Below are 25,383 nucleotides of genomic sequence, written 5' to 3'. Positions count from 1 at the left end.
ATAAGCTTCACACAATAATTCATTACATTGTGCAGAGCAGTTTAAAAGTGATTTGACCACTGCTCACATAAAAGATCTGCATTTGAATGTGAAAGAGATCCTTGTGGCAGAGGGAAGGTACAACAAAACTCTCTGGCAGCAAGTTGAGGTCTGCAACTTCAGTCTTTAGATAAGAGTGGGTTCCCAGCTGTAAACGCAATCTAACTCTGGTGCAACTTACCATTGGATACACTGGATCCACAGCTGTCTAAAATATTTTAAAGAAAAAAAAAAGGTATTTTCTAAATTACAATCTCAATCCTTGCTCTAAAGGAACCCTTCCACCTTCTCTACAAACAACACTGCCTGACCATAAAGCAAAGCAGATGGTCACACTACTCTCCAACTTTTGAATTAACAAACCTCTATAGAACTCTAAACACTATCACAGGAGCCAGGAACAAAACAGGATACTAAGATTCACTTCAAATAAAGCTGTTCTCAATGGAAACATCAATACAAATAAGAGCAGGCTATAAAAACGAGCCAAATTTTAAAATTTGACTTTTCTAACAACTGAGTTTTAAAAACTATTTCTGTCTAATGATACTTACAAATGAAATTGTTCAGGGGAACAAACTGGTAACTCCAAGATCTTGTCAGCATTTTTCATGTTTTATATGTATAGATATCCTTCTACTGTACTCAAATGACTCTACAGTTTGCATTTACTTGATTGTGTCTTACCTCTCCTCCCTGAATGGGACATGAGAGGAAAAGTCCCAGTTAAAATACTTTCGAAGACTGGATCAGGCAATTCTCTTTCAAGTTCTGTAGCGTCTTCTTGTTCCCACCATGGAATGACTCCAGTAATTCCACATGCTCCACCAGGTTCATTTTCATGAAACCAATCACTCTGCTCATCGTCACCTGTGTGAGGGCAGTGTTCCCCCCCAGCCCCGCAAAAGAGACGGAGGAGCAGAGAAGACAAAAATCAGATGTCACCATCAATAAACACTCTGACAGCACAATTATTTCTTTTGCTTTATAGCTGTATAACAATTGTATATAGCAGTTTCTATTTAGAAAATGTTTCTCAATAGCTTGACAAGCATTGCCATCAATGAAACCACATCAAATGTAATGTTTTAAAACAATTTACAATAGAGAAAAACAATAATAAACTAGTTAATCCTTTGGCAATAACTGCAGGGAAATCCATTTAAATTACTGCACTTTTCATATTAACAAAAAACAAGCCTTAATCTCCTGCAGGGAATTAAAAGGTATAAAACTGTGGAACTAGTTCTTTGCAGCCGATAATGGTATATAATTAGCTTAATTTCATGATTTGTATGGCTAGTAAAAGGGGAAAAAATCATGAGCAGATGTGACTAAATGAAGTTAATCTGATTAAGTTCATTTAGAAATAAGTTTTGAAAAAGTTGGGTTTAAATGAAAACTGACAGCATCATAGGATTGAGAATAATACTGCATTATATCACAAAGCTGGTCATTTTTACTGACATAGATGCAGTATTTAAATACCTGGGTTTGAAGTCAAAAGTAAGACAAGACTGAAAATCTGAGCTCATAAAAATGCTGGCAACCAAAAAAAAAAGGTTATGTTTGGTTTAAAACACGTTCACTTATACAAAGTAGTTTACAGAAGACAGGAAAAATCATAGAATCATAGAATGGTTTGGGCTGGAAAGGACCTTAAAATCACCCAGTTCCAACCCCACTGCAATGGGCAGGGATGCCTCACCCTAGACGATGTCACCCAAACCTCTGTCCAACCCAGCCTTGAACTATGTCAGGGAAGGAGTATTCACAACTTCCTTGGGCAACCCATTCCAGCGCCTCACCACCCTCCCAGTAAAGAACTTCTTCCTTACATGTAACCTGAACTTCCCTTGTTTTAGCTTGAACGCATCACCCCTTGTCTTATTGCTAAAGCCCGTGAGGAAGAATCCAGCATCCTAGCTTCATAAGACAAATTTCCTTTCTTACATCCAAATACCGGATTTCAAACTATGTGCCGTAAATTTTAATTCTACTTCGAAGTATCCAAACCATAGCTCACTATTTCTGCATATAAATTATTTGTTTGGCATTTTAATTTTTCATTAGGCAGAATTGAGCAAGACCCAAACGCAACATATTTGTGATGTAATTTTCAGGATCAAAAAGTATTTGTGTAAAACTTCATTGCCACAATGGGAAAACACAAATAATGAAATTCAAAGCCAATATCTGAGGAAAAATAAAGTTCAAAACACCTTCTCTAAAGAAGTTGTTGCAATGAGACCTTCAAGACCAAGCACAAATGAAAACGGCTGTAAACATTCCTCAGGACAAGTACTTTGAGAAAATATGGAATAATTAGGGCCCCTCACTGGTCACTTGCAGGTGAAATGTAATCTTTACATCTCTAGTGGTTGCTACTAAAAGCAAAATTAGCAGAGGCTAGAGAACAAGAACTTTTAGATGGAAGAAAAAGAAAACAGAGATGGAAAGAGATACGTAGGTCTAAATAAGATTCCGTTTCTTTGTGTTCCTGAAGTATTTTGCATTATTGTCCACATTTATTCATATCCCCACTTATAGCTATGACATTTCACAAACACATTCCCCATTAATTCTATCCTTGTTTCATTACAGCCAGGTATGTTTTTTTTTTTTTTGATGATGTATAAGAATAGTGAACAGAGACGGTGGTGGTAGTAGAGGGATAATCATGCCTCTTTGCTGGATTGTCCTGTGGTTCAGAATTGAGTTTCAACTCCGTTGTTTTGATTTTCCAAACCTTTATGAAGATAAACTTTTAATGAATATTTTGTCATAAAATGAGAGCTCTAGACACATAGACTAATTACACTACTATTAGAAACTCCAAGAAAAAAAAAAAAGTCTTGCTGTACGTAATTAGCTATGGAAGTAAGTATAGAATTCCAAAACTGGGTTACACAATCAGCTCAAGGGACAGAAAGCCTGTAAGAGGTATGCAATGCAGGCTTGAAAGAAAGAGCTAGAATTGAAGACTCTGTTGGTGGACTGCAAAACAAGGCAAATAGGAGCTAGGAAACTAGTATATTTACTAAAACCCCAACAATGGTCCTTTGGGAAAAAATACAAAATTACACTTCCTTTTTATCTAACAGGAATATTAGTATGTTAGGCAGCTACCGTATGAAGCTATCTGAACCTCTTGGGCTTTTCCCATTTGACAGCATAATTCTGTATATCTGGTTTTTAGCTTCCTTGTCTGCAGCTCTGAACCCTTTGTCTGTTTTCAGTATTACCTTGAGAAGAGCATAAACCTATTAACTCCTTATCCAGGTGAGAGCACCCACTGGAGTTTTGTTTACCTGTTGCTTCACCTTGAAGGGATACCATTTTCAAAAGGAATCAGGAAGACCACTGCACTGAATTAATTCCCAATCTCATACATATAGGCAATATAACACAGGGGACCTTCCGCACTCAAAAGTTTGGCAACCAACTACATGGATTTTATCCTACTTAATTTGCAACTTTCAAAAGGCAACACAGTATCCACAGTAAACATACTTAGGAGAATTAAGTATTCAAAGCAACATTTTGGACTTGAAAATACTTCAAAAGATTCACTACACTGTCCCTTCCCCTTAGGGATGCTGATTCAGCAGAAGGCTACAGCAAATTATCATAGTTTTCCAAGCTACAGGAAAGGTAAAACAACCATCAGATGTCCAGAAACTGATCGAGTGCATGCATTCTGCCAAACACATATTAAAAAAACCACAAACTTGTTTATGAGTAATGCTAATGACTCCAGGCATTGTTTAAAGCAATTTACATTCAATTCTAACTTTACTGATCAGTTAAAAAAAAAAAATCAACTTCAGAAATATTAATAAAATGCTAAAATTTCAAGGCAGCTCAGTTGCTGGCTTTATTTTTAACCTGTCTCCTCCCCCCACGACTGTTTGCCTAATTTTTGACCTATATTATTGAGTCTACATCTTTATCTAATTACTCCTTCATGTTAAATCAGTTGCTTCCCTCTTTAAGAGGCTTAGAAAATTATTTATGTGGTTTTATTATGGTTTCTGTAGTGACACATACACCCCATTTGCATCACCCTCGTTTCTGTGTTCAGAATCACAGAAACACAGAAGAGTTAGGGTTGGAAAGGACCTTAAGATCATCCTGTTCCAATCCCCGCGCCATGGGCAGGGACACCTCACACTAAACCATATCACCCAAGGCTCTGTCCAACCTGGCCTTGAACACCACCAGCGATGGAGCATTCACAACTTCCCTGGGCAACCCATTCCAGTGCCTCACCACCCTAACAGGAAAGAATTTCCTCCTTATATCCAATCTAAGCTTCCCCTGTTTAAGTTTTAACCCATTACCCCTTGTCCTATCACTACAGTCCCTAATGAAGAGTCCCTCCCCAGCATCCCTATAGGCCCCCTTCAGATACTGGAAGGCTGCTATGAGGTCTACACGCAGCCTTCTCTTCTCCAGGCTGAACAGCACCAACCTTCTCAGCCTGTCTTCATACAGCTCCAGTCCCCTGATCATCCTCGTGGCCCTCCTCTGGACTTGTTCCAATAGTTCCGCGTCCTTTTTATGTTGAGGACACCAGAACTGCACTCAATACTGCAGGTGAGGTCTCACAAGAGCAGAGTAGAGGGGCAGGATCACCTCCTTCGACCTGCTGGTCACGCTCCTTTTGATGCAGCCCAGGATACGGTTGGCTTTCTGGGCTGCAAGCGCACACTGCAGCCGGCTCATGTTCATTTTCTCATCGACCAGCACCCCCAAGTCCTTCTCTGCAGGGCTGCTCTGAAACTTTTCTCTGCCCAATTTGTAGCTGTGCCTGGGATTGCTCCGACCCAGCTGTAGGACCTTGCACTTGGCATGGTTAAACTTCATAAGGTTGGCATCAGCCCACCTCACAAGTGTGTCAAGGTCCCTCTGTATGGCATTCCTTCCCTCCAGTGTATCAACCAAACCACACAGCTTGGTGTCATCGGCAAACTTGCTGAGGGCGCACTCAATCCCACTGTCCATGTCAGCGACAAAGACATCAAACAAGACTGGTTCTAACGCCGATCCCTGAGGGACACCACTCGTCACTGGTCACCAGCTGGACATTGAGCCATTGACCACAACTCTTTGCATGCGGCCATCCAGCCAGTTCTGTATCCACCGAGTGGTCCATCCATCAAATTGATGTCTCTCCAATTTAGAGACAAGGATGTCTTGCAGGACAGTGTCGAACGCTTTACACAAGTCCAGGTAGATGATGTCAACTGCCCTGCCCCTGTAGCCCCATCATAGAAGGCCACCAAATTGGTCAGGCAGGATTTCCCCTTAGTGAAGCCATGCAGGCTGTCACCAAGCACCTTGTTGATTTTCATGTGCCTTAGCATGCCTTCCAGGAGAATCTGCCCCAAGATTTTGCCAGGCACAGAGGTGAGACTGACTGGTCTGTAGTTCCCTGGGTCATTCATTTTCCCCTTCTTGAAAATGGGGTTATATTTCCCTTTTTCCAGGGAACTTCACCTGACTGCCATGATTTCTCAAATATAATGGACAGTGGCTTAGCAACTTCATTCGCCAGCTCCTTCAGGACCCATGGATGGATTTCATCAGCTCCCATGGACTTGTGCACGTTCAGGTTCTTAAGATGGTCTAGAACCAGATCCTCTCCTACAGTGGGCCTAAAGTCTTCATCTTCATAGTCCCTACGTCTGCCTTCCAAAACTTGGGTGGTGTGGTCAGAGCATTTGCCAGTGAAGACTGAGGCAACGAAGTCATTAAGAACCTCAGCCTTCTCCAAATCCAGGGTAGCCAGTTCTCCGGATAGCTTTTGTAGAGGGCCCACGTTGTCCCTAGTCTGTCTTTTATTCGCTATGTACCTATAGAATCCCATCCTGTTATCTTTAACATCCATAGCCAACTTTAAGTCTAACTGGGCCTTAGCTTTCCTAACCTGGTCCCTAGCTCCCCGGACAACATCCCTGTACTCTTCCCAGGCTGCCTGTCCTTCCTTCCACTTTTTACAAGCCTCTTTTTTCCCTCTCAAAGTTTCCTCAGCAGCTCCTTATCCATCCAAGGAGGTCCCTGGCCCTCCTGCTGCACTTCCTTCTAGTCAAGATGCAACATTCCTGAACTTGTAGCAGGTGATCCTTGAATATCAACCAACAGTCTTGGGACCCCCTGCCCTCTAAGGCTATATCCCATGGAACCTTACTAAGCAGGTTCCTGAAGGGGCCAAAGTCTGCTCTCTTGAAGTCCAGGGCAGTGAGCTTGCTGCATGCTCTTCTCACTGTCCCGAGGATCTCGAATTTGACCATCTCATGATGTAGTAACATAAGAAAAAGCACAGCCACATCAACAAACACAAGTTTGTTGTTGTTGTTCTGACAAACAACAAGAAGAGTCCTCATTTGTCAGAATTGTAAATATTATAAATTTTCATTCTCAAGAATAGCTTCATGTGAATCTTATTTCAGCTGAAGCAGCCCAGGATTATAGCAAAAAATACTTTCCACTGCACACAGTTTTCCCTTTGTAGGTTTATTTAAAAATGTCTAGACTGCCCTCCATAGCAGCCACATACGATGTATGTGGGCTTGTTTTGAACAACCACAACCTACTTTGAGAGTATACTGTGAAAAGAGTTAGGCATCAGGGCCCTAGAAACACCACTTGATACTGTGCTGGTCCATCTTCCATCAGCTTGCACACAAAGAGTGACAGCACACGGCCTGTAAACACCCTAGGATGCTAGTCACATTTCCAGTGTTCCTCTTTCCAGGTAAAAACCCTCACTGTTAATGGCTGTAATAATCATTTGGAGACATGCAAAGACTTACTAATACAAGGAATTTCAGGAAAGCAGAAGATTAATCTGCTCATCAAAAGAGGCACACTGCATCTTGCTCTCTGCGCTCTGCAGAGCTACCTTGGCAAAAGGGTAACAGGACACTTTTGCCCCCATTCAGTTTAAGCAGCTACTTCTGACTCAAGCTTGAAAATTGCACATGAAGGCCTTCTCCTGAGTAGGACAGCTACCCAAGTGTACTCTGACACCTGCAGTTACCAAGTTACTATACAAGGTCCAAATTACTTCTTCTGCAGAGAAGATAAAAGGATGGCATTCTTAAATACAGAATCACTAGTGGGTCATCTTCATTAAAGACACACTAATGAATACACGCTTAATCATAAAATAATGAAGAGCTGCCTTTAAAAGGTAGCCACATCCACAGCAGAACCCTGACTTCTCCAGTTTTAATTGTTTAACACTTGATTAATATTAATCTTCCTTCCTACTTGCTTAGATATTAAAGGACATTTCAAGTGCTACGCATCATGATTTAGGAGGTCTTAAGTCAACTTTGAATTTCCCCAAGTGTACTTGTAAGTGTAGGTGGAATAGGAATACAGAGTATGTTTTCTTTGCCATACCCACAACATAAAATTCATTAAAGAATATATTTGCAATTTGGCTTTTTTTCCCTAAAACCCAGCAATATCAACTAGTGTTTGGATAAGGTTACCGTCCTGTTAACATTGTGCTGAAAGCTTAACTTACACAGTGCTTTCAACTTAAAGTGCCTTTGTAAAGTGGACCTGCAAAATGCCTTGAAATCACATGCGATCCTACTAGCTAAGTCTATGTAAGACTTCTATTTTATGTTGCAATGTAAGATTAGACCTTTTGTTTCAAAACTTTTAAGAGTTTTCTACACTAGCCATAACACTGCTTATCATTAAAGTTTTTATAATTGCAAAACAGCCATTTATGAAAATGCTATAGGGAGCAAAGGAAAAAGTAGGAAGAAAAAGCAAAGACATAAGGATTTGTAATACATAAGCTTCAGCCACTGTTCAGTTCTTTCAATTACTTTGTGTTCTGGTTTCAGCTGGGATACAGTTACTTTTTTTGTAGCAGCTGCTGCAGAGTTGTGTTTTAGCTTTAATCTGAGAATAATGCTCATAACACATCAATGTTTTAGTTGTTCTTAAGTAGCTCTTACCCCAGTCAAGGAGTTCTTAGTCTCTCCTGCTCTGCCAGTGAGGAGGTTCCAAAGGGTTATTCCATACCACAGCACACCATGCCCAATATATAAACTGGGGGGAGTAACCCAAAAGGGAAGGATCACTGCTCAAGCTGGGCATTGGTCAGTGGGTGGTGAACAATTGTGTTGTGCATCACTTGAATTTTCTTCCCCTCTTTTTCCTATCATTGCAGTATTTTATTTTATTTCAATTATTGAACTGCTCTTTTCTCAAGCAGTGTGTTTTACCTTTTTCTGACTCTCCTCCCATCCCCCTGTGAGTAAGCAAGCAGCTGTGTAGTACTGAGTTGCCAACTGGGGTTAAATTACCACCTCCACAAACAAGGGCTTAAGGCATAGGATTTGGGGGTTTTGCTACCTATATTAAATCTTTCCCCAAAGTTGATCAATGTACAAAACTCAAAAAAAAAAACCAAATACAATGCATAAGAGGTCCCCTGAGGTTTATTAATAGTTCAGCAGATCTCTTTTTCACTTGACTGTACCTGCACTGAACATCTACCATGATCTTGAACCTTTTGTTGCCCTACTGTGCAGGGTATGCAATGTTTCACAGACAAAAAGCATTTGCCACTTTGGGACTGCAAGACATGGAGTACCAATTACTTCTGCCAGAAGGTAACAGGACAGTGAAATAGAGCACAGCAAGAAAGCTGCTTTCATTCTCTCACATGACCTAATGTAAGCATCTGGAGAACTGAGAACGGAGGACAAGCATGACTATCCTTGGAAGAGGACTTCATAGGAACAAACCAAATCAAACAAGAAAACTATGAGACTGGAACAGAGGCAGGCTGGAAAAGGCTTTTAAAATTTGTTAGATGGCACAACACATATTAAGAGCTGAACACAGGATTTTCAAGTCTCAACCATTTTCTTCTATAACAGCAACTGATGGCAATTAAAATCCATCTAGCAGTTAATCCACTACTACTCCCAATTGCAACAACACCTACTTTTCTTGACTCAAACTAGAGAAGTTGAAACTTTTCTAAGAGTTTGTACACAGAAGAGCACAGTTACTGTGATGGGATTTATTTCCATTTGCTTTCTGAAAGAATTTTGGGAAATATTAGAAGTTGCAAGGTCAGGAACTCCAAAGTTCAGCGCTAAATAGTCAACTATTTAACTGACTGCTCAAAGAAATTGCTGCTTTAGGTCACTTTCCTTTTACTAAGTCTATCCCATAGGATGAATATGCTTTGGGAATTAAGTAGGGTTTTATAAAGAGCATTTGTCTGCAACAAAAGAGGTCTGCTGCTTAATCTCAGAGGCACCAAATGAACAAATGTTGCCCTGGAGAACAGGATCCTCTTGTCCTCTGCTATCCAAACTTGCGAATGATGGCAGGCACATCATTTAAACCAAGTATTTCACCAGGCAGCATCAATCAATCTCTGGTTCTCCACTTGACTTAGCAGAAACCTGAAGTCAGAAGTGCAGAAAATTTGAACTACAAATGAGGTCGAGATGCTGATGTTCCGAACATATATCCTGGAGGAGGAACACTGGGAAGATGGGAATCAGAGCTTAGCCTTAAAAAAAATGACAAGAAAATCAGACAGTTCATCCCTTAATACATTTCCATTCTGCCCTCCTTCAGTTTCATTTCTCTTCCTTAGGCTTTCCCGCAGCTTTTATAAGATTTATTTTCTCCTTCCCTCATTCTTTCCAAAGTTTGTATGTGTCTCAGTTCAGCTATAAATTAATTTACAGAAATGAATTATCCTCATCCTCATAAGGGAAGTACAAAGATAACAATTACTAGCATTTTATGGGGTGGTGGTGGCGAATAATTACTATTACAAAATAAATAATTTTGGTCCTGCAGTAGGATCTCCAATAGTACTTTTAAGGAAAAGCCTTCACAAAACCAATGCTAATAGCAAATCTAAATGTCTGTGTGAAGCTAATGGTCTTCTGATCATACCCGCAAAATAATTCATTCACAGTAAAGACTGAAAACATGTTTTGTCCTGACATTATCCTTCTTGAGTTTAATAATTGTTGTTCTTTTCATTTGCATGTCAGAATATTACTTCAAGTCTAATGCTTTCTGCTTGCAAATGACAATCAAACTGAATCAAGATTCAAAAATCAAACAGATAAAAAATTACAGCTCTATAGTAAAGAACTAACACCAAAAAAGATACCACCACGCTATTGTCCACTGATCCTTCCCCTTTTCTCCTCCCATCAAATGTATAAGAAAAACAGTAAGTAGCTGAGACATTTTCAACCATATTACTCAAAGATTTAAGTAATTTAGGGACAAAAATATTGAAACCAATATATTGGAAGGGTACCTCAAAACATGTATGGAATTATGAAATGTGGTAGGTAACATTGTACAAATATACAGGACAAATGTTTTAAAATATTGCAAGTCAAAAGATAAATTCATATAGGGAAGTAAAACCAAATCTTTTAAAAATGTCTGATATTGATAAAGTATTGCAATACTGAAGTTAAAACATTGATTTAGACTTTAAAAGAAAGCTTAAATTCTGAAATTTAGCTACATTAGCACAACTCAAAGCAGATACTCAGACTGGGAGCTACAGTTTATGTAGCACAAGTTACTGTTGAGCAAAGAAGGCAACATCTGTGTTCTAAGTCTGAAAAAAACTAATGTTAAAAGAGAAGATTAAAAAAAAAAACAACAAAAATTGGCAAAAAAAAACCCAAACTGAATTACACATTAGAGAAAGAAAAGAAAAAAATAAAAGAACATTCCCTTAACCTAGATCTGTGGAATGGGCTGGGATTTGTTTTCTTGCACACACCATAGTCTGTGGCAAACAGTATAAGAAAATGATCTGCATCACCATTAATTTAATGCCAACACAAAAAAGCAAGTCTTAATCACCGAAGAGATTATTTTTTACCTCATTTTTGTATACTGTCAAAGACTGAGTTCCTAGTCCATGAGCTGGCCACTAAGATGCTAGCATAATACAGGTAAATGTATTGCACTTAAAGATCGCAATAAACACTAAAGCTGAAAACCCCCCAAACCCCAAAATCTCATACTTCCATCCTCAACGGTTTTAAACCATGTGTGAACATTATGCACACTAACAGGAAATATTGAATCTTCTCTGCATTTTACATCAAAGAAAATTGTTTTCAGAAGGGAGAGACTTTACACAGCATGCATTTTCCATTTCAGCCTTAGACTGCTGAAAAAGTAGTGTGAAAAGTACTTTCAAATAAACTACTGAATGAAAAAGAACTATAAAACCCTGCCATATCAATTTGGAAGAAAAGAGATACCTCAGTAACAGTTTGAGACTGGGACTATTATTACTAAGTCCTGTCTGAAAATCAGAATTAAAACATAGTATAGATGATCTTCTGGAGATGCTCAAGTTATAAATAAGTTTATTATAAAGAGACTGTTTCTCATGACACCTTTTAACCAAGCCATGGATCCAGGACACTCCCTGGTAACATTCATAGCAGAAAGCAAGCTATACTTCAACCCATTAAAACAGTAATAGCAACTGAAATTGAGTAATTAACCTATGAAATAACTTGTAACGCTTACAGAATTTCAACAGATGTGGTTTGAGGGGTGTTAGGGAAAGATTGTTTCAATACCTTGTCTTCCCTCATCATTGGTAAACAAACCAGCATCACTGCTGCTCAGACTGCTGGATTCACTGTAATAAGAAAAAGAGAGAACACAGATCAAAAGAACAATTGATCTTTCAGTCGTAAAATTTTAAGGAGACAAGGCTGTGTTCAGATTGAACTTAAGCCCAACAGAGATCGGAAAGAAAATAGGATTTTCTCTTTTTTTTTTTTTTTAATCAAACTGCAAATATCTCAGTTCCATTAACTACAAAGCATATTATTTTTGGCACATAAAACCATGGGAATCTAATGGTACCCTGACAGGAAGCCAGATGTGTCAGTACCTTGTTGCAGTCGCAATTGATGCATTTTATTATCTGCTTCCATCAAATGCTCACCACTCCCTTCTTATGCTGTGCAATTCAGCTTGATCCTGGAACACCACTGCTCAATAAACCAGGAAAAGTCTCAATCAAAAGCAGCCTAAGCCTTCCATCAGCACTTGAAATATAAGCGTCTGAAAATCAGATTACCTTTCTGAACACCATTTGCAAATATTCTGGAAAAGACATTGCTTAAGGTTTAACAACATACTGCTTGGGGAGAAAGACAAAAGGTGTTAATAAAGGTGGCCAATTACATCAAAATACAGGTCACCCTGAAGAAAAGAGTTAACGATCAATGATCATTTGCTGTAGACACATTGTTACAAACAATATCTCACATGTGTATTTAAATAACATTTTAATTGCACAATAATTTTTACTGAAGGAGCAGCCAGTTCATGAAAACAGAACCAAGTGAAATTGCCAAAGTTGCACAGAACAGTATTTTGGGTTTGGGTTGTTTGGGTTTTGTTGGGGTTTTGTTTTGTTTTTGGTGGGGGGGCAGAGGGGTTATGGAGGGTGGGTGATGTTTGTTTGGTTTTGTGGTTTGTTTTGTTTTGCTTGTTTTTAAAATCAAACCATAACAGTGGCATATCTAAGGCAGCCAGTGTTCATTCTCCTCAGACCAGAGTCAAACAGGGCAGGGATTACAGCAGAACAAATTTCTATATGGCAGTCATTTCACTGAAGACATTCAAAACCTCTGGAATACTCAAGTACATGAATGCTGTTATGATGGAATTTATTTCCAGTTTTAATATACTTTTGCACTGTATGTTGCTAATTACTTTGCTTTGTAATGAGAATTCCACTCCTAAAAAGAGACTTCCAGGAAAAAGCAAGAAAGATTTCTTTTAGTCCCATAAACCAGTATATGCAAGCAAAAATTTGGAAGGGACAGCTCTGTTCTCCAAAAAGCTTTCACAGCTTTACTTATACATTTCTGGAAGCAAAGAAAAAAATATCTTTTATTATTACTTATTATTAATAGCACACTGTCTCATACATTAGTTTCATATTGTGACCTTTGTTTACTAACCAAGCCTGTCCCCAAGAGCTGACACTCACTGTGCTCACACTGACTGGTGAGTGTCACTTGAGCTTTACTGCTGCTCTTTTCAAAATGGGCAATTGAGATTTTTCCTCCTTTAGTCACTTAAACACAAACAATTGCCACAGCCTGAGGAATTAAGTATCATCCAGAACTCCATGAATTGCCAAATCTGCCTGAAAGTGGCCAAGAACTAAGCACTGAGGATAAGAAGAATGAGCAAAGGACAGGCTCTGACCATGAAAATCTCATTTCCAGTGCTCAAAACCAGCCTCATGGTAATTCATCTTTGGGATCATTTAGATGCTGACATTTTAAGAGCTTGAAGACTCCTATTCCTGAATGATGCACTTAAAACCAGTTATTGTGGTGTTTGAACACACACAGATAAAAGACTGCAGAAGTGCCATTTAGCATTTTTAATGTGCACTTCAAATGTGTTAAGTTACTTTAAAGTAATTTCATGCATACACTTAAAACTTGCCCTCAGCAGTTTTAGAACCTAATTTAACTCCCACCAACAGTTGATTTTGGTTTGTTTTTAAAAACCGAACTTCTAAAAAATTAATCCTTTATTTTTTATTAAAATTACTGAACTGTATGCACACAAATGTACAAAATTCAAGCAGATTTGTATACTTCATATTTTTCCTTTTTTCGTGAAGTGTTGAAGCATGAGTCTTATCCAAGATGCTTTGTTAGCTCTCTGTATCTCATGCAACCTTACAAAACCCATGTTCCCTTTTAAAACCTCAGCTTTTACTTTTAGAATGTACTTTTAGGAGCAATGTTTGCTAGTTGTTTCCAATTCTTCTGGCTAAATGATCACAAACAATAGAGGAAAGGTTGCATTTAAGTAAAGTTAGCTAAAATGGAGCTAAACTAATTCACACACAAAATATCCAGTAGGCACCCAAGAGGCTTAGACATGGTGGATTTCTAAGCACATTAAAAAAACTCAAATTTTCTAATTCAATGGTTTCCAAAACTTTTGGTACCAATGACCACTGCAAGAAATTCAGTAGAATGACAGACCATCACTCAACCACATGCATGAGCAGAAAGCATTGTGAAGATAAGAATGGTTTTAAAGGCCATTTATCAGGGCCAGAGACAAACATTTGAAGCATGATTTGAAAATGAGCAGCTTCTGGGGTAACAAAACATTAAACATTTGGAAGAGGAATTTTTAAATCAGTAACTTTGTTTCGGTGAAAAATAAATAAATAGTCAGAGTGAGGTGGAAGTAGCACAGTTTGGAGACTCTATAAGAGGACTTTTGATTGAGCACTTTCTGTCCACCCAAAAATTAGCTATAAAAGTTCAGTTAGAGAACTGATACTCTTGTAGCATAGCAGAAATCTTATACATTGTGACAGGGCTATGGATGTATTATAAACTATGCAATGCTTCCTAGCACCAAGGAAATGTTTAGCCGTCTTTACGGGAACTTTTTGGGGGGAACAGACTCCCAGAGTCAAATAAGAGGAAACTTTTCTAAAGGCTTCCTGACACCACACAGTCCTATCTTGTATATCCAAGGGAGATGCCTGAAGTTACATTAGCTGCCCTGAAGGACTGCTTCTGCTCTAGTAATTAAAGCATCAGAAACAATCTTGAAGACTCATGATTTATTCAGCTTTCAGCTTATTGTTTGCAGGTGAGAGACAACACTAGGATGTAATAGTAAGGCTTAGAACTTCTCTGACAATAACTGGAGTTAGTCACTTACCAGCACTGCTCTTATGACAGTAATTAATCTGTTTGCACTGGTCAAAACCCCAGGATACTCTCTGCATCTCAATCTACCTCTCCAGCAAGGAAAACACTTAACAGTTTATAGATAAAACGCTTACAAACAGCCAGGGACACTACTGTAACAAGCAACTGACCAAAATTATCTGTTTTCATATGAGCCTTTCTTGTTGACAGTTCTGCATTCAGAACAGGCACATGGAATAAACATAATCAAGCTTAGCAGGCCCTGCAGGTAAGGTGGAAAAATGACTTACACCTTCCTGCGTTGTCAAAACAGTACTTTGGAAACAATTACCATTGTAGTATGACTGCTGTCTGGAATGGATGGATGAGATGTACTGCCAAAGGGTCATCATTCCCCCATTTTTCTAATGGTAAGCTCAGGTGTTTCTGAACTGTAAATTGGTTTTTGCATTTTGTAAATGATATATACCCTTGGCAACCTGCAGCCTTTTTATGCCCATGACACATAAGAACATACTGCCTAAATGGTGACTAAACACTGACAGCCTTTCTGATGAATAGAGATAACAATCAAGGCACCAAAGTCTAGAAATTGGAAAACCAATTTTTGTCCGAGAACTGTCATCAGTTAAAATACTCAGAGAAAACATATTAATCATTTGTATATTCTGTCATTCTTAATCTTGAGAAACAATTAGAATGTATTATTTAAAGAACCTGCTTTCTTGGTTATTCCTCTGCTACATGACATACTATTTTACACTGAATTCCTTAACCAGAGCAACTCATATGTATGAAATATAGTACACTTAAAGAGTAATTTGTTAAAACAGATACTACTGATGCTAGCATTTTACCTTTGGAATGCAAGAAAAATACAAAGATTACCAATACGAGAAACAAATAATAAAAGCAAATATTATCCAAAGTTTCTGTAAAAAGGAAGAGAAAAAATAACCTGTCACTCATGTTCTCATCTGAGCCTTTTTGCTCCTCATACTCCATTTTGTCCTTATTTGCTTGGGTCACTTCTTCACTTTCTATAACTACTCCTTCATCCAAGACTTCTGGTCCTTGTCGAGCTGCTGCTACTTTTCTTTTTTTCACTTTGCTCTTGGAGAACTCTTGGTGTTGGTATGATTTATTGTTATTGTCCATTTCTTGATCTCTGCTGTTATCCTGCTGTTGAGTTATTGTCAGTGCATTAGAGACTTCTGATGGCAGATCTATTGCCATCCGTTTTACCTTTCTTCTTCTGCGCAAAATTCTGTTTCCTAAACTGTCGACAGCTAAATCTGGTTCATGCCACAGAGGCCTTTTGCCTCTAATATTATTTAAGTTTGAGGAAGGCCTGCGCTTAGCAACCAACAACTGGTCATCAGAGTCACTGTGGTCTTTCTTATTAGCATGATTCTCCCTGTAGTCTTTGTTTGATTCCTCTAAACTGGAATCAGAACCTTCGCTTAAGCAGTGGCCAGTCTCCCAGGGATGATGGGTGGTAAATGAACGCCTTTTGCGTCCCCTCCTTTTCCTTGCCTGACGCTTGAGAAGACAAGACACACTTCGAGAATGATCTCCAGTATCAGCAAAACCTCCTCGTGCTTGCTCTGAACTTTCTTCCAGTGCTGAGACTAGATCGTGAACCAGCTCCTCCATCGTCCTACTGAAATGCCTACACATTTCAAGGGAAAAAGCACACAAGAAAATATCAAATTAATCTGAAGTGTTAAGCATAAACTGTAACACTTTTACCTGCCAAAATCATTATAGTCACTTTCAGTAAGGTAGTCCTAAATAGCCATCCTACAAAGATTAGTTTTTCTGCTGAGAGACAAAACCTTGCTGACCAATCCTATGTAATTTGCAACACAACAGCATACATCCTTTTTCAGATAGCATTCCACACACATTTCTGGCTTGAAAGAAGGGGAGATAGGGGGAAGGTATCCTCAGCTCGTGTTTGACCTCGCTATTATTGTTTGGTTTCAATTCACCTCATCACATTTGTATGGTCTTTAGGGATTCTGCACGGCAAGAGCATCAACAAAGACCATTCACTCTAACTGCAGGTAGCGAGCACATTTCAAATGTGTTAATGGAAAATGGGATACATAATATTCTTCCTTGACAGCAGATTTGGGAGTTCTCTTTAAAATTTGTCATTATGATAAAATATTTTTAAGAATAATTATGTCTCAATGCTGCCTAAACGCCAAAATGCAGTTAAGACAGTAATTATTTGATAATATATGACTCTTTCATAGTGACTAATTCTGATATCTGTTTCTTTTAAAATATTGATTCAGTGGAGGGATATTAAGTGGAAACAATACCCTGCTAGAGGGAATTCCAGAGTATTACATACAAAGTTTCCCATCACATATAGGCACCTACGTGACAAAATTACCTGATTGTGCAAGGAAAAGTATCACCGAACACACAGTGTCTGATTTAAGGCCTTATCCTTTTTTTGCTCTTTACTCCTCAAATTTCACTAGCATTTAGCATGACTTTGACCCTGTAATGCTTCAGCAAGTTCACCCATGCATTACATGAACATAATTACAAAAAGAAAACATTAAGAGATCACTGCTCAACTCTAATCATTCTCTGAAGGCTGTGAACCTCCTCTGTGAACACAGCAACCAGATTCTCACACCAAAGCATCAGAAGATCCCTTTCACTGAGGTAAAGCAAGGAGTAACATTCACCCTCTTTATTACATTACATCAACTGATAAAAGTGGAAGACATTCAGTAAATTACGTAGAGGATGCTTAAAAGCAAGACTGTTCACTTTATTTTACAACAGAAATTGATGGATGAAGAGGAATTGGAGATGTGGAGAAAATCTGAATACGTAGCACACGGGGTCACCTCTCTCACTTATCACAAATGCCAGTGCTAAAGGTACTTAATGGTGAATGGACACTCACTACCTTAAACTACACAAGTTTTGAATATCATTGGGGGAAATGAAGAGCATGTTTAAGATGAAGTCCAAGCTGATTGTTAAATATCTTACCTGAAGATATTCAGAAAAACTTACTGTAAACCTTCCAATTGCAGATGCACAGAGAGTGGTAGAAACACAAGCTCATTCTGAATTCCTGAAACTACTGTGTCATTTGCATTTATTTCTCATACCTCTTTCTCCATCCTGCTGTAATCTCTAGTCCTATTACTCCCTATTAACCTAACATTCCCTTTGGCTCTTAGTATAGCACAATCATCGTATCTAGTAAGAGCTGAGACAGCTCTGGAAAAATGCTACATTTTACCCTTAATCCATTTGGTTCATAAGATCAAAACCTCCATAATCACACAGAAGTATTTCTCACAGGCAAGAGAAGCAACACAGGAGGAAAAGCATTCCAAATGAAGCAATGATTTTCTGAAAAGTCAGGAAAAAAGTGGAAGGCAATTAAGTAAGGAATTACTTTGAGACATAGAATCATAGAATGGTTTGGGTTGGAAAGGACTTTAAGATCATCTACTTCCAGCCCCCTGCCATGGATAGGGGCACCGCACACCAGACCATGTCACCCAAGGCTCTATCCAACCTGGCCTTGAACACTGCCAGGGATGGGGCATTTACCACATGTGGCATAACAGTGATTTCAAACTAATTCTTCCTTCAAGTTTTCAAAGTTTCAATTACTGCAGAGAGGTCTGCAGAGTGCGGGGCATTGGTCAGGGTTTTGCTTGAGTTTTTTGATTGTGTAGTAGGAATTTCAACCACCAGGAGATATAAGTGCAGCTATATTTGTATAGGGTTTCTACACACAATGCTTAGATATATTAACCCATGTTTTTCAGTAGCTGTAACTGCACAACTAGTCCCTTTAGCCTTATTGTTAAACATCTATGAAGACAACTATCCTCACAAGTGCTCTTATCAGAAATGAGATGCCCTTGAGATTTAAGGGGCTTTCCAATACTGCAGCACTAATATAATAGGAGCTGTAAGGCTTGAACAGGCAAACTCTATTTGGGTTAACGAGACATCAAGTCTCCCAGCTGCCTGTCCAGCCCTTCTGGCACAGACTTTTGCACTGACAGTGAAGTCACAGTAGTGGAGGTACACCAAAACCTCAACTAGTGGGCTTAAACATACATTTAGTTTTTGAAACAAACAGGTTTCTGCTCACTTGCCAGAATATGAACTAGCATATATAATCTCCCGGAGCACAAAGTAAGAGGGAGGGGAAGACAGGAACACTAATCGCTTACACCACAGTTTATGGTTAATTCATTCAATTTAGTATCCTTAATCCATATGGATAACTATCACTAAAATCAATGTAGCTCCTACAGTGGACACACCAGCTTACTCGAGGTAACAGTCTAAGTATGGGGCTAGAGTTGCCTTAGTTCTATGAAATACTTCAAGATCAAACACAAACTATCCAGCTGGGATTTATATATCCAACCTAAACTTGCCTTCAAATCCTCCCAAAATGTCGTCAATACAGATAGTCCAGACCAAAGATGAAACTCAAGAAGAGTAAATACCCTGAAGTAATGAGATAACATGATTCTTAAAACGCCCTGAGCAGTAAAGCACTTAATTTCCATTAGACAAGAACTTTGAATTTTATGCACTCCTGCAATTAATCTGTCCTAGTGAATATCAGGTCTCTTCATTGGAGCTCCTGAACTAAGATCTATACAGGGCAGCAACCTCGTTCACACTAAAAATGACACCCATAGTCTCATATATAACATAGAATCATAGAACAGCTAGAGTTCGAAAGGACCTTAAGATCATCTAGTCCCAACCTCCCTGCCATGGGCACGGACACCTCACACTAAACCATGTTACCCAAGGCTCTATCCAATCTGGCCCTGAACACCGCCAGCGATGGAGCATTCACAACATACTTGGGCAACCCCATCCAGTGCCTCATCACCCTTACAGTAAAGAATTTCCTCCTTATATCTAATCTAAACTTTACCTTTAACTTTTAACCCATTACCCCTTGTCCTGTCACTACAGTCCCTAATGAAGAGTCCCTCCCCAGCATCCTTATAGGTCCCCTTCAGATACTGGAAGGCTGCTATGAGGTCTCCACGCAGCCTTCTCTTCTCCAGAGACTGTTCCAACATGTCCTTTCATGTTGAGGACACCAGAACTGCACACAATACTGCAGGTGAGGTCTCACAAGAGCAGAGTAGAGGGGCAGGATCACCTCCTTGGACCTGCTGGTCACGCTCCTTTTGATGCAGCCCAGGATATGGTTGGCTTTCTCGGCTGCAAGCACACACTGAAGCTGGCTCATGTTAAGTTTCTCACTGACCAAACCCTCAGGTCTTTCTCTGCAGGGCTGCTCTGAATCTCTTCTCTGCCCAACCTGTAGCTGTGCATGGGATTGCTCCCACCCAGCTGTAGGACCTTGCACTTGGCATGGTTAAAGCATCAGCCCACCTTACAAGCCTGTCAAGGTCCCTCTGGATGCCATTCCTTCCCTCCAGTGTATCAACCAAACCACACAGCTTGGTGTCATTGGCAAACTTGCTGAGGGCGCACTCAATCCCACTGTCCATGTCAGCGACAGAGATGTTGAACAAACCGGTTCCAACGCCGATCCCTGAGGGACACTACCGATTACTGGTCTCCAGCTGGATACTGAGCCATTGACCACAACTCTTTGTGTGCGGCCATCCAGCCAGTTCTTTATCCACCCAGTGGTCCACCCATCAAATTCATGTCTCTCCAATTTAGAGACAAGGATGTCATGCAGGACAGTCTCTAACCCTTTGCACAAGTCCAGGTAGATGATGTCAGCTGCTCTACCCCTATCCATCAGTTCTGTAGCCCCATCACAGAAGGCCACCAAATTGGTCAGGCAGGATTTTCCCTTAGTGAAGCCATGCTGGCTGTCACCAAGCACCTTGCTGATTTTCATGTGCCTTAGCATGCCTCCCGGGAGAATCTGCTCCAAGATTTTGCCAGGCACATAGGTCAGACTGACTGGTCTGTAGTTCCCTGGGTCATCCATCTTCCCCTTCTGAAAATGGGGTTATATTTCCCTTTTTCCAGTCATCAGGAACTTCACCTGACTGCCATGATTGAACTGTATGTATACATAACTGTACCCTAATTGCATTACCTCTTAAAGCAGATAAATCAATATTTTAGTTACTTCAACATATGTTTCCTTACGATGATTATGAAAATTACTTGATCAGCTGGGACAGTGGAAACTCTTTTGTAATAGATTGTGAAAACAATACACATACTACTTCAGCTTTTGATTCACATTGCATTTTCAACATGCCAGTGGTCCACACTAAATCTCCTTCTGAATAGCCAAGAAACCTCTTACGATTAATTTAACTGGATCAATCATTTCTCTTGCTATAATTGAAGAAAAAAAATGGCAACAGCAACATCTAGAACAGTTAATCTGAAATCTGTCTCGAAAATCAGGAGTGTATTTCTATTTCAGCATTATTTATCAAACTCACTTTTGCAACTTTCTCCATTGTTTACAACCAGCTTGTATTCCAAACCTATGAAGTCATTTAAATCACTGCTGCAGATGTTTCTGTAACAAAAATATTTGCTTTTGAAAAATAACCACAAGAAGCATTAAAGGTATTACTGGGGAGTATCAATTGCATACAGTAAGATGAGCAACTTCAAAGGTTGTAATAAGGAATGTAGAACAACATATTGAGGTACATAAAATATTGAGCTGTAGTTTAGCATGACTCACGTAAGGCTATAAAAGTGCTTTTACAGCAACAGCCCACAGCTAGCAATAAACTCCAATGTCTTTACTAGAAGATTCTACTTTACTATAAGAAAACCTAGTTTGCCTACACTGACCTTTACATTTATATGAAGTAATTTTTCACGCAGTTTAAAGGGTGACCCATTCCCCCTCTAACCCTTACCAGAATAGACCCTAACAGTATTGCTGCAGGCAGCAGTGTAACTGTCCTCTCCTGCTCCAAAACAGTTCATGCAGTTTGTGTTCAATATGATTAGTATTGAAACTCCTAATGAAAATAATGGGCAGTTCCTTTTCTAGTGACAGTCAAGTACCATTTTAATTCACTTCCCACCTAAAGCATGAAAAAATGCAGAGCTGACTACGCATGAAATATTTAACAAACACCCACCGACAAGAAAGCTAATTTAGTCACACAACTTGTATAGAGGCAGTACCTTTTACTAAACCAAGAGCTGCATTTACATTTACTTCCTAGTTCTAAACCTTTTCCTGCTAAATACATATGGGGTTTATTGCAGCTAAAGTTCTGCTGCATCTGTATCTCATCACTTCCGAGAAGAGCCATGATCTTTGCTGCCTTCACAATCCACACTGCTCACAAGTGAAGAGCGCAAGAAGAAAACCAAGTAGTTCCTTGCACATTGGGATTATAAACCCGACTTCCCCATATCTTTTCCCATACAGATTCTCTGATGCCTTGTAACATGTCTGTATTCAGTGTATCTTTATCTTCTGACAGGCACTAATTTGAATCCCATTTCTCCACCTCAGAAGTTATTTTCACAAAGCCTTAGAATCACTACTTTTGAGACCTCTGCTGTCATCAAACAGCTATCACCAAGAGGAGGACACAAAGCATCCATTTCCACATCCACACGTATTTATGTCCTTAGGCACTGGACAACCAGGTACACAGACCTACACAGTGGCCCAAAAGCCTTTGACCCATTGCTGAGGGGCATAACAGCGCGCTATCAAAAAAACCCTTATTCTTCCACTTCTGAGGAACCTGCCCAGTGCTTCCTGTAAAGGCTAACAGGAATTTGAGGAATAGGTGGAATTTTATTAACTGATCATGCCACTGATCCCCTAAAATCAGGGACAGACAAAGTTGCAATAATTTGATTTTTCTACAACTGCTGCTTATTTAAGAAGGCAGAACAATAAATACTATCAGGTCTACTCAACAGTGAAAGCATGTTCAGTACAGAGCAATGGTATAGTATACAGTCAGGAAGAGGCTGCCATGAACCTCATTTACTAAAGGTCTAACACAAATTAATTGGTCAGCTAGAAATGAGTTTTGCAGCAGTTTCTCATAGAGGTAGCAATTCTTGCGATCCCATTGCTGCCATTTCTTGATATGCTTGCCCTTTGCAGAAGTATGACTTCATTAAACTTCAAGGTGGTGAAACACACAAACTGTTAAAGTGTCAATGTCATTATCAAAAGAATCAAAGTGCCCAGGAAGAACTCAAATGCAAACTATTACTAAACTGTCACAATATATAAATTCAAAACATTCAGAGGAGTTTTATCACCAAAGGTGAACACTTACTCTAGGGCTGTCCTTAATCTACACACTTCTTCAGGGTCTTCATGTTTTTAAAAAACACAAGTTCTTAACTGTCTACATCAAGCACTAGACATCAAATAAAATATTTTCCTCACTCAAATGGGTTTTCTTTAACAGGCAGCTTCTGAAATAGATGATGTATAAGACAGGGTCCTAAGGAGCAGTCAGATTTTTAACAGTTCTTCAGAACTTCTAAACTAATAGTCCTATAGATAAGACCTCAATAATTCTCTCTGCACTGAATTGCGCCAGGCAGCGTAATTGCAGAAGCAAAATTAATACTGTCTGATGACAATGACAGAAGAATAGGCCAAATTTTCACACCTTGTGCTGATGAACACTATTTCTACATCCTCTGAATGAAATTATTTTATGTGGAAACAAACCAGTAAAATTTAAAGACAAATGACAGGTTGAGTATGCAATGAAAACTTCCTCTGAGTACAGATACAAGTTTGGAATGTCTTCTGCAATGTGCCTACTGTATGCAGCATTAGTACTAAAATAAAAATACTTCTACCACTACAGAATATCACATTCTCTGAAGCGTTCTGAACTACATCCACAAAAGCAAAGTTACACTTATGCTGGGCAAATTTTCATGCCAAGCAATACTAGCATATTTCTAACAAATACACAGCAGCTGGGCAAACAAAATCCCTCGCTGAAAGCTTTCCTATTTAGCAAAAGATAAAGCAGCACAGCACCAAAATACAGTACAAAAGTGGCAGTAGCAGCAGAAGTGCAGGGAAAAAAATGGAGTTTCTTATGTAAGAAAATGAAGTACTAAGGCTTTCTTTTCCTCTTCTTGCCCATCCCCAGAAAATAAACAAACCCACTTATATTAAAAAACAAATCTATTGCAAATGTGGGAACTCTACCAGCAGGTATCTGTATGATAATACAGCCTCTAAACAAAGCCTCAAGTCCTCAAATTATCAACACTCAAGAAATAACCACAAACAAACCCCTACAATGCTCCTCCCCACTTCCATTAAGGAAAGTGAAATTGACAAGAAGTTACACACATCGGTCCATACTATGTAAGCACAAGATGGCAACGTTTCATGAAGGAAATTGAAGGCTTCCTGGCTGGCCGTTTGGGACACCTGGTTTTCATCAAGTCTCTCCACTATCAGTCTTTATAGCTCCATGGCCTGTTAACAAAACTCACTTCTCTCTTTTTCTGTCCTGTTAATCAGCATCTCCTCAGCTCCACAATAAAACCACTATGGCCTCTGGGGTCACTATGCTATGAATTACATAAACCAGTCAATCTGTTAACTCCACCGCAGGAGCATCACCCCATCTTTTCCTTGCTCACTGTCTAGAGCTACACTTGTTGATTCCTGGTTTGGAACAACATAGCTTCGGAGCAGCAACACCACCTGACTGGGTGTTTCTGCAGGATACACTGCAAAGGGTTTAGTCCTCAGAGGGTCTACATCGATCGGAGCAACCCAAACACACAGACAAAACTCGCCAAGTTTCAATCCATCGTTTACCTGCTGCTCCTTTATTAGCAAGTTCCTCCTTCCAGCACATTGCTCACTTATAACCACGGCGAACCACCCGTGCCCGGCCTCCAACGCCTCTGACCCGGTGAGGAAAACACCAGCGTCTCCCCCCCGCGTTAACGGGCAGCGGCGAGGGCGCAGGGCGGCAGCGGCCGGGCAGTGTGCAGCGACAGTACTTCCGATCCCTTCCCTCAAACACCAGCCCTGCGGCCCCACACGCGGGCAGGGGGCGGCGGAGAAGCGTCCCCTTCCTTCCCCCGTCCGGCGGGCGTCTCCCGGGCGTCCCCCGGGCCCGAGCTTACCAGCTCTTTCTCGCCGCCTGAGCTCGGGTCGAGGCAGGTTCAGCGACCCGGAACATGAACCCGGCGCCTCCCCTGGCCGCTCCCCGGGGAGGCTGGCGCCGCTTCGCAGAGACTGGGCCGGGGCGGGGGCCGGCGGTGAGGTCTGGGGCTGGCGGGCGAGGGCCGGTAGGGGAGGGTGCAGGCGGCCAGCGCTGCTCCTCAGGCCCCCATGGTGAGAGCCCGGAAGCAGCTGCTGCACCGGGAGGAAGCCGGGCGCTACCATCTCTCCTCTCCGTCTCCGGCCTGGTGCCCACAGCCGCCGTGTCCCTTGCCGCGCACCTTACTTTGGCTCTGCTTCCGCTCCAGTCCGGCTACGCGGAGCTCTCGTTGCCGCCAGTGCCTCGCTTTTCTCCGCCGTTAGGGCTACGGTGGGAAGCGACACTCCGTCCCCCGCGCGGAGAGG

The 25,383-nt window shown here is 40.3% G+C and overlaps 2 protein-coding genes across 2 annotated transcripts in view; one reads left to right on the top strand and one right to left on the bottom strand.

Annotated features, from left to right (window-relative positions):
* GPATCH2 (G-patch domain containing 2) overlaps positions 1 to 25,274 on the bottom strand; it is a 114,525-nt gene extending 89,251 nt beyond the window's left edge. The window contains exons 1-4 of the mRNA XM_057406431.1: positions 24,942 to 25,274; positions 15,763 to 16,476; positions 11,670 to 11,731; positions 727 to 909 (exon numbers count right to left, since the gene is read on the bottom strand). Of these exons, the coding sequence (XP_057262414.1) occupies positions 727 to 909; positions 11,670 to 11,731; positions 15,763 to 16,476; positions 24,942 to 24,997 (1,015 nt within the window). The 5' untranslated portion in view covers positions 24,998 to 25,274. The remainder of the gene's footprint in view (positions 1 to 726; positions 910 to 11,669; positions 11,732 to 15,762; positions 16,477 to 24,941) is intronic.
* The window catches only part of SPATA17 (spermatogenesis associated 17), an 80,958-nt gene continuing 80,834 nt past the window's right edge, over positions 25,260 to 25,383 (top strand). Inside the window, exon 1 of the mRNA XM_057406435.1 lies at positions 25,260 to 25,382. The gene's annotated coding sequence lies outside the window, so the exon portion shown is untranslated. The remainder of the gene's footprint in view (position 25,383) is intronic.

This window comes from Pezoporus wallicus, unplaced genomic scaffold, assembly GCF_028554395.1.
Source record: "Pezoporus wallicus isolate ANWC-B61680 ecotype Strahan unplaced genomic scaffold, APGP_CSIRO_Pwel_v1 scaffold_2617, whole genome shotgun sequence".
Taxonomy (NCBI): domain Eukaryota; kingdom Metazoa; phylum Chordata; class Aves; order Psittaciformes; family Psittacidae; genus Pezoporus; species Pezoporus wallicus.
Note: the sequence above shows the minus strand (reverse complement) of the source record. Positions and strands in the feature narration are given on the sequence as shown.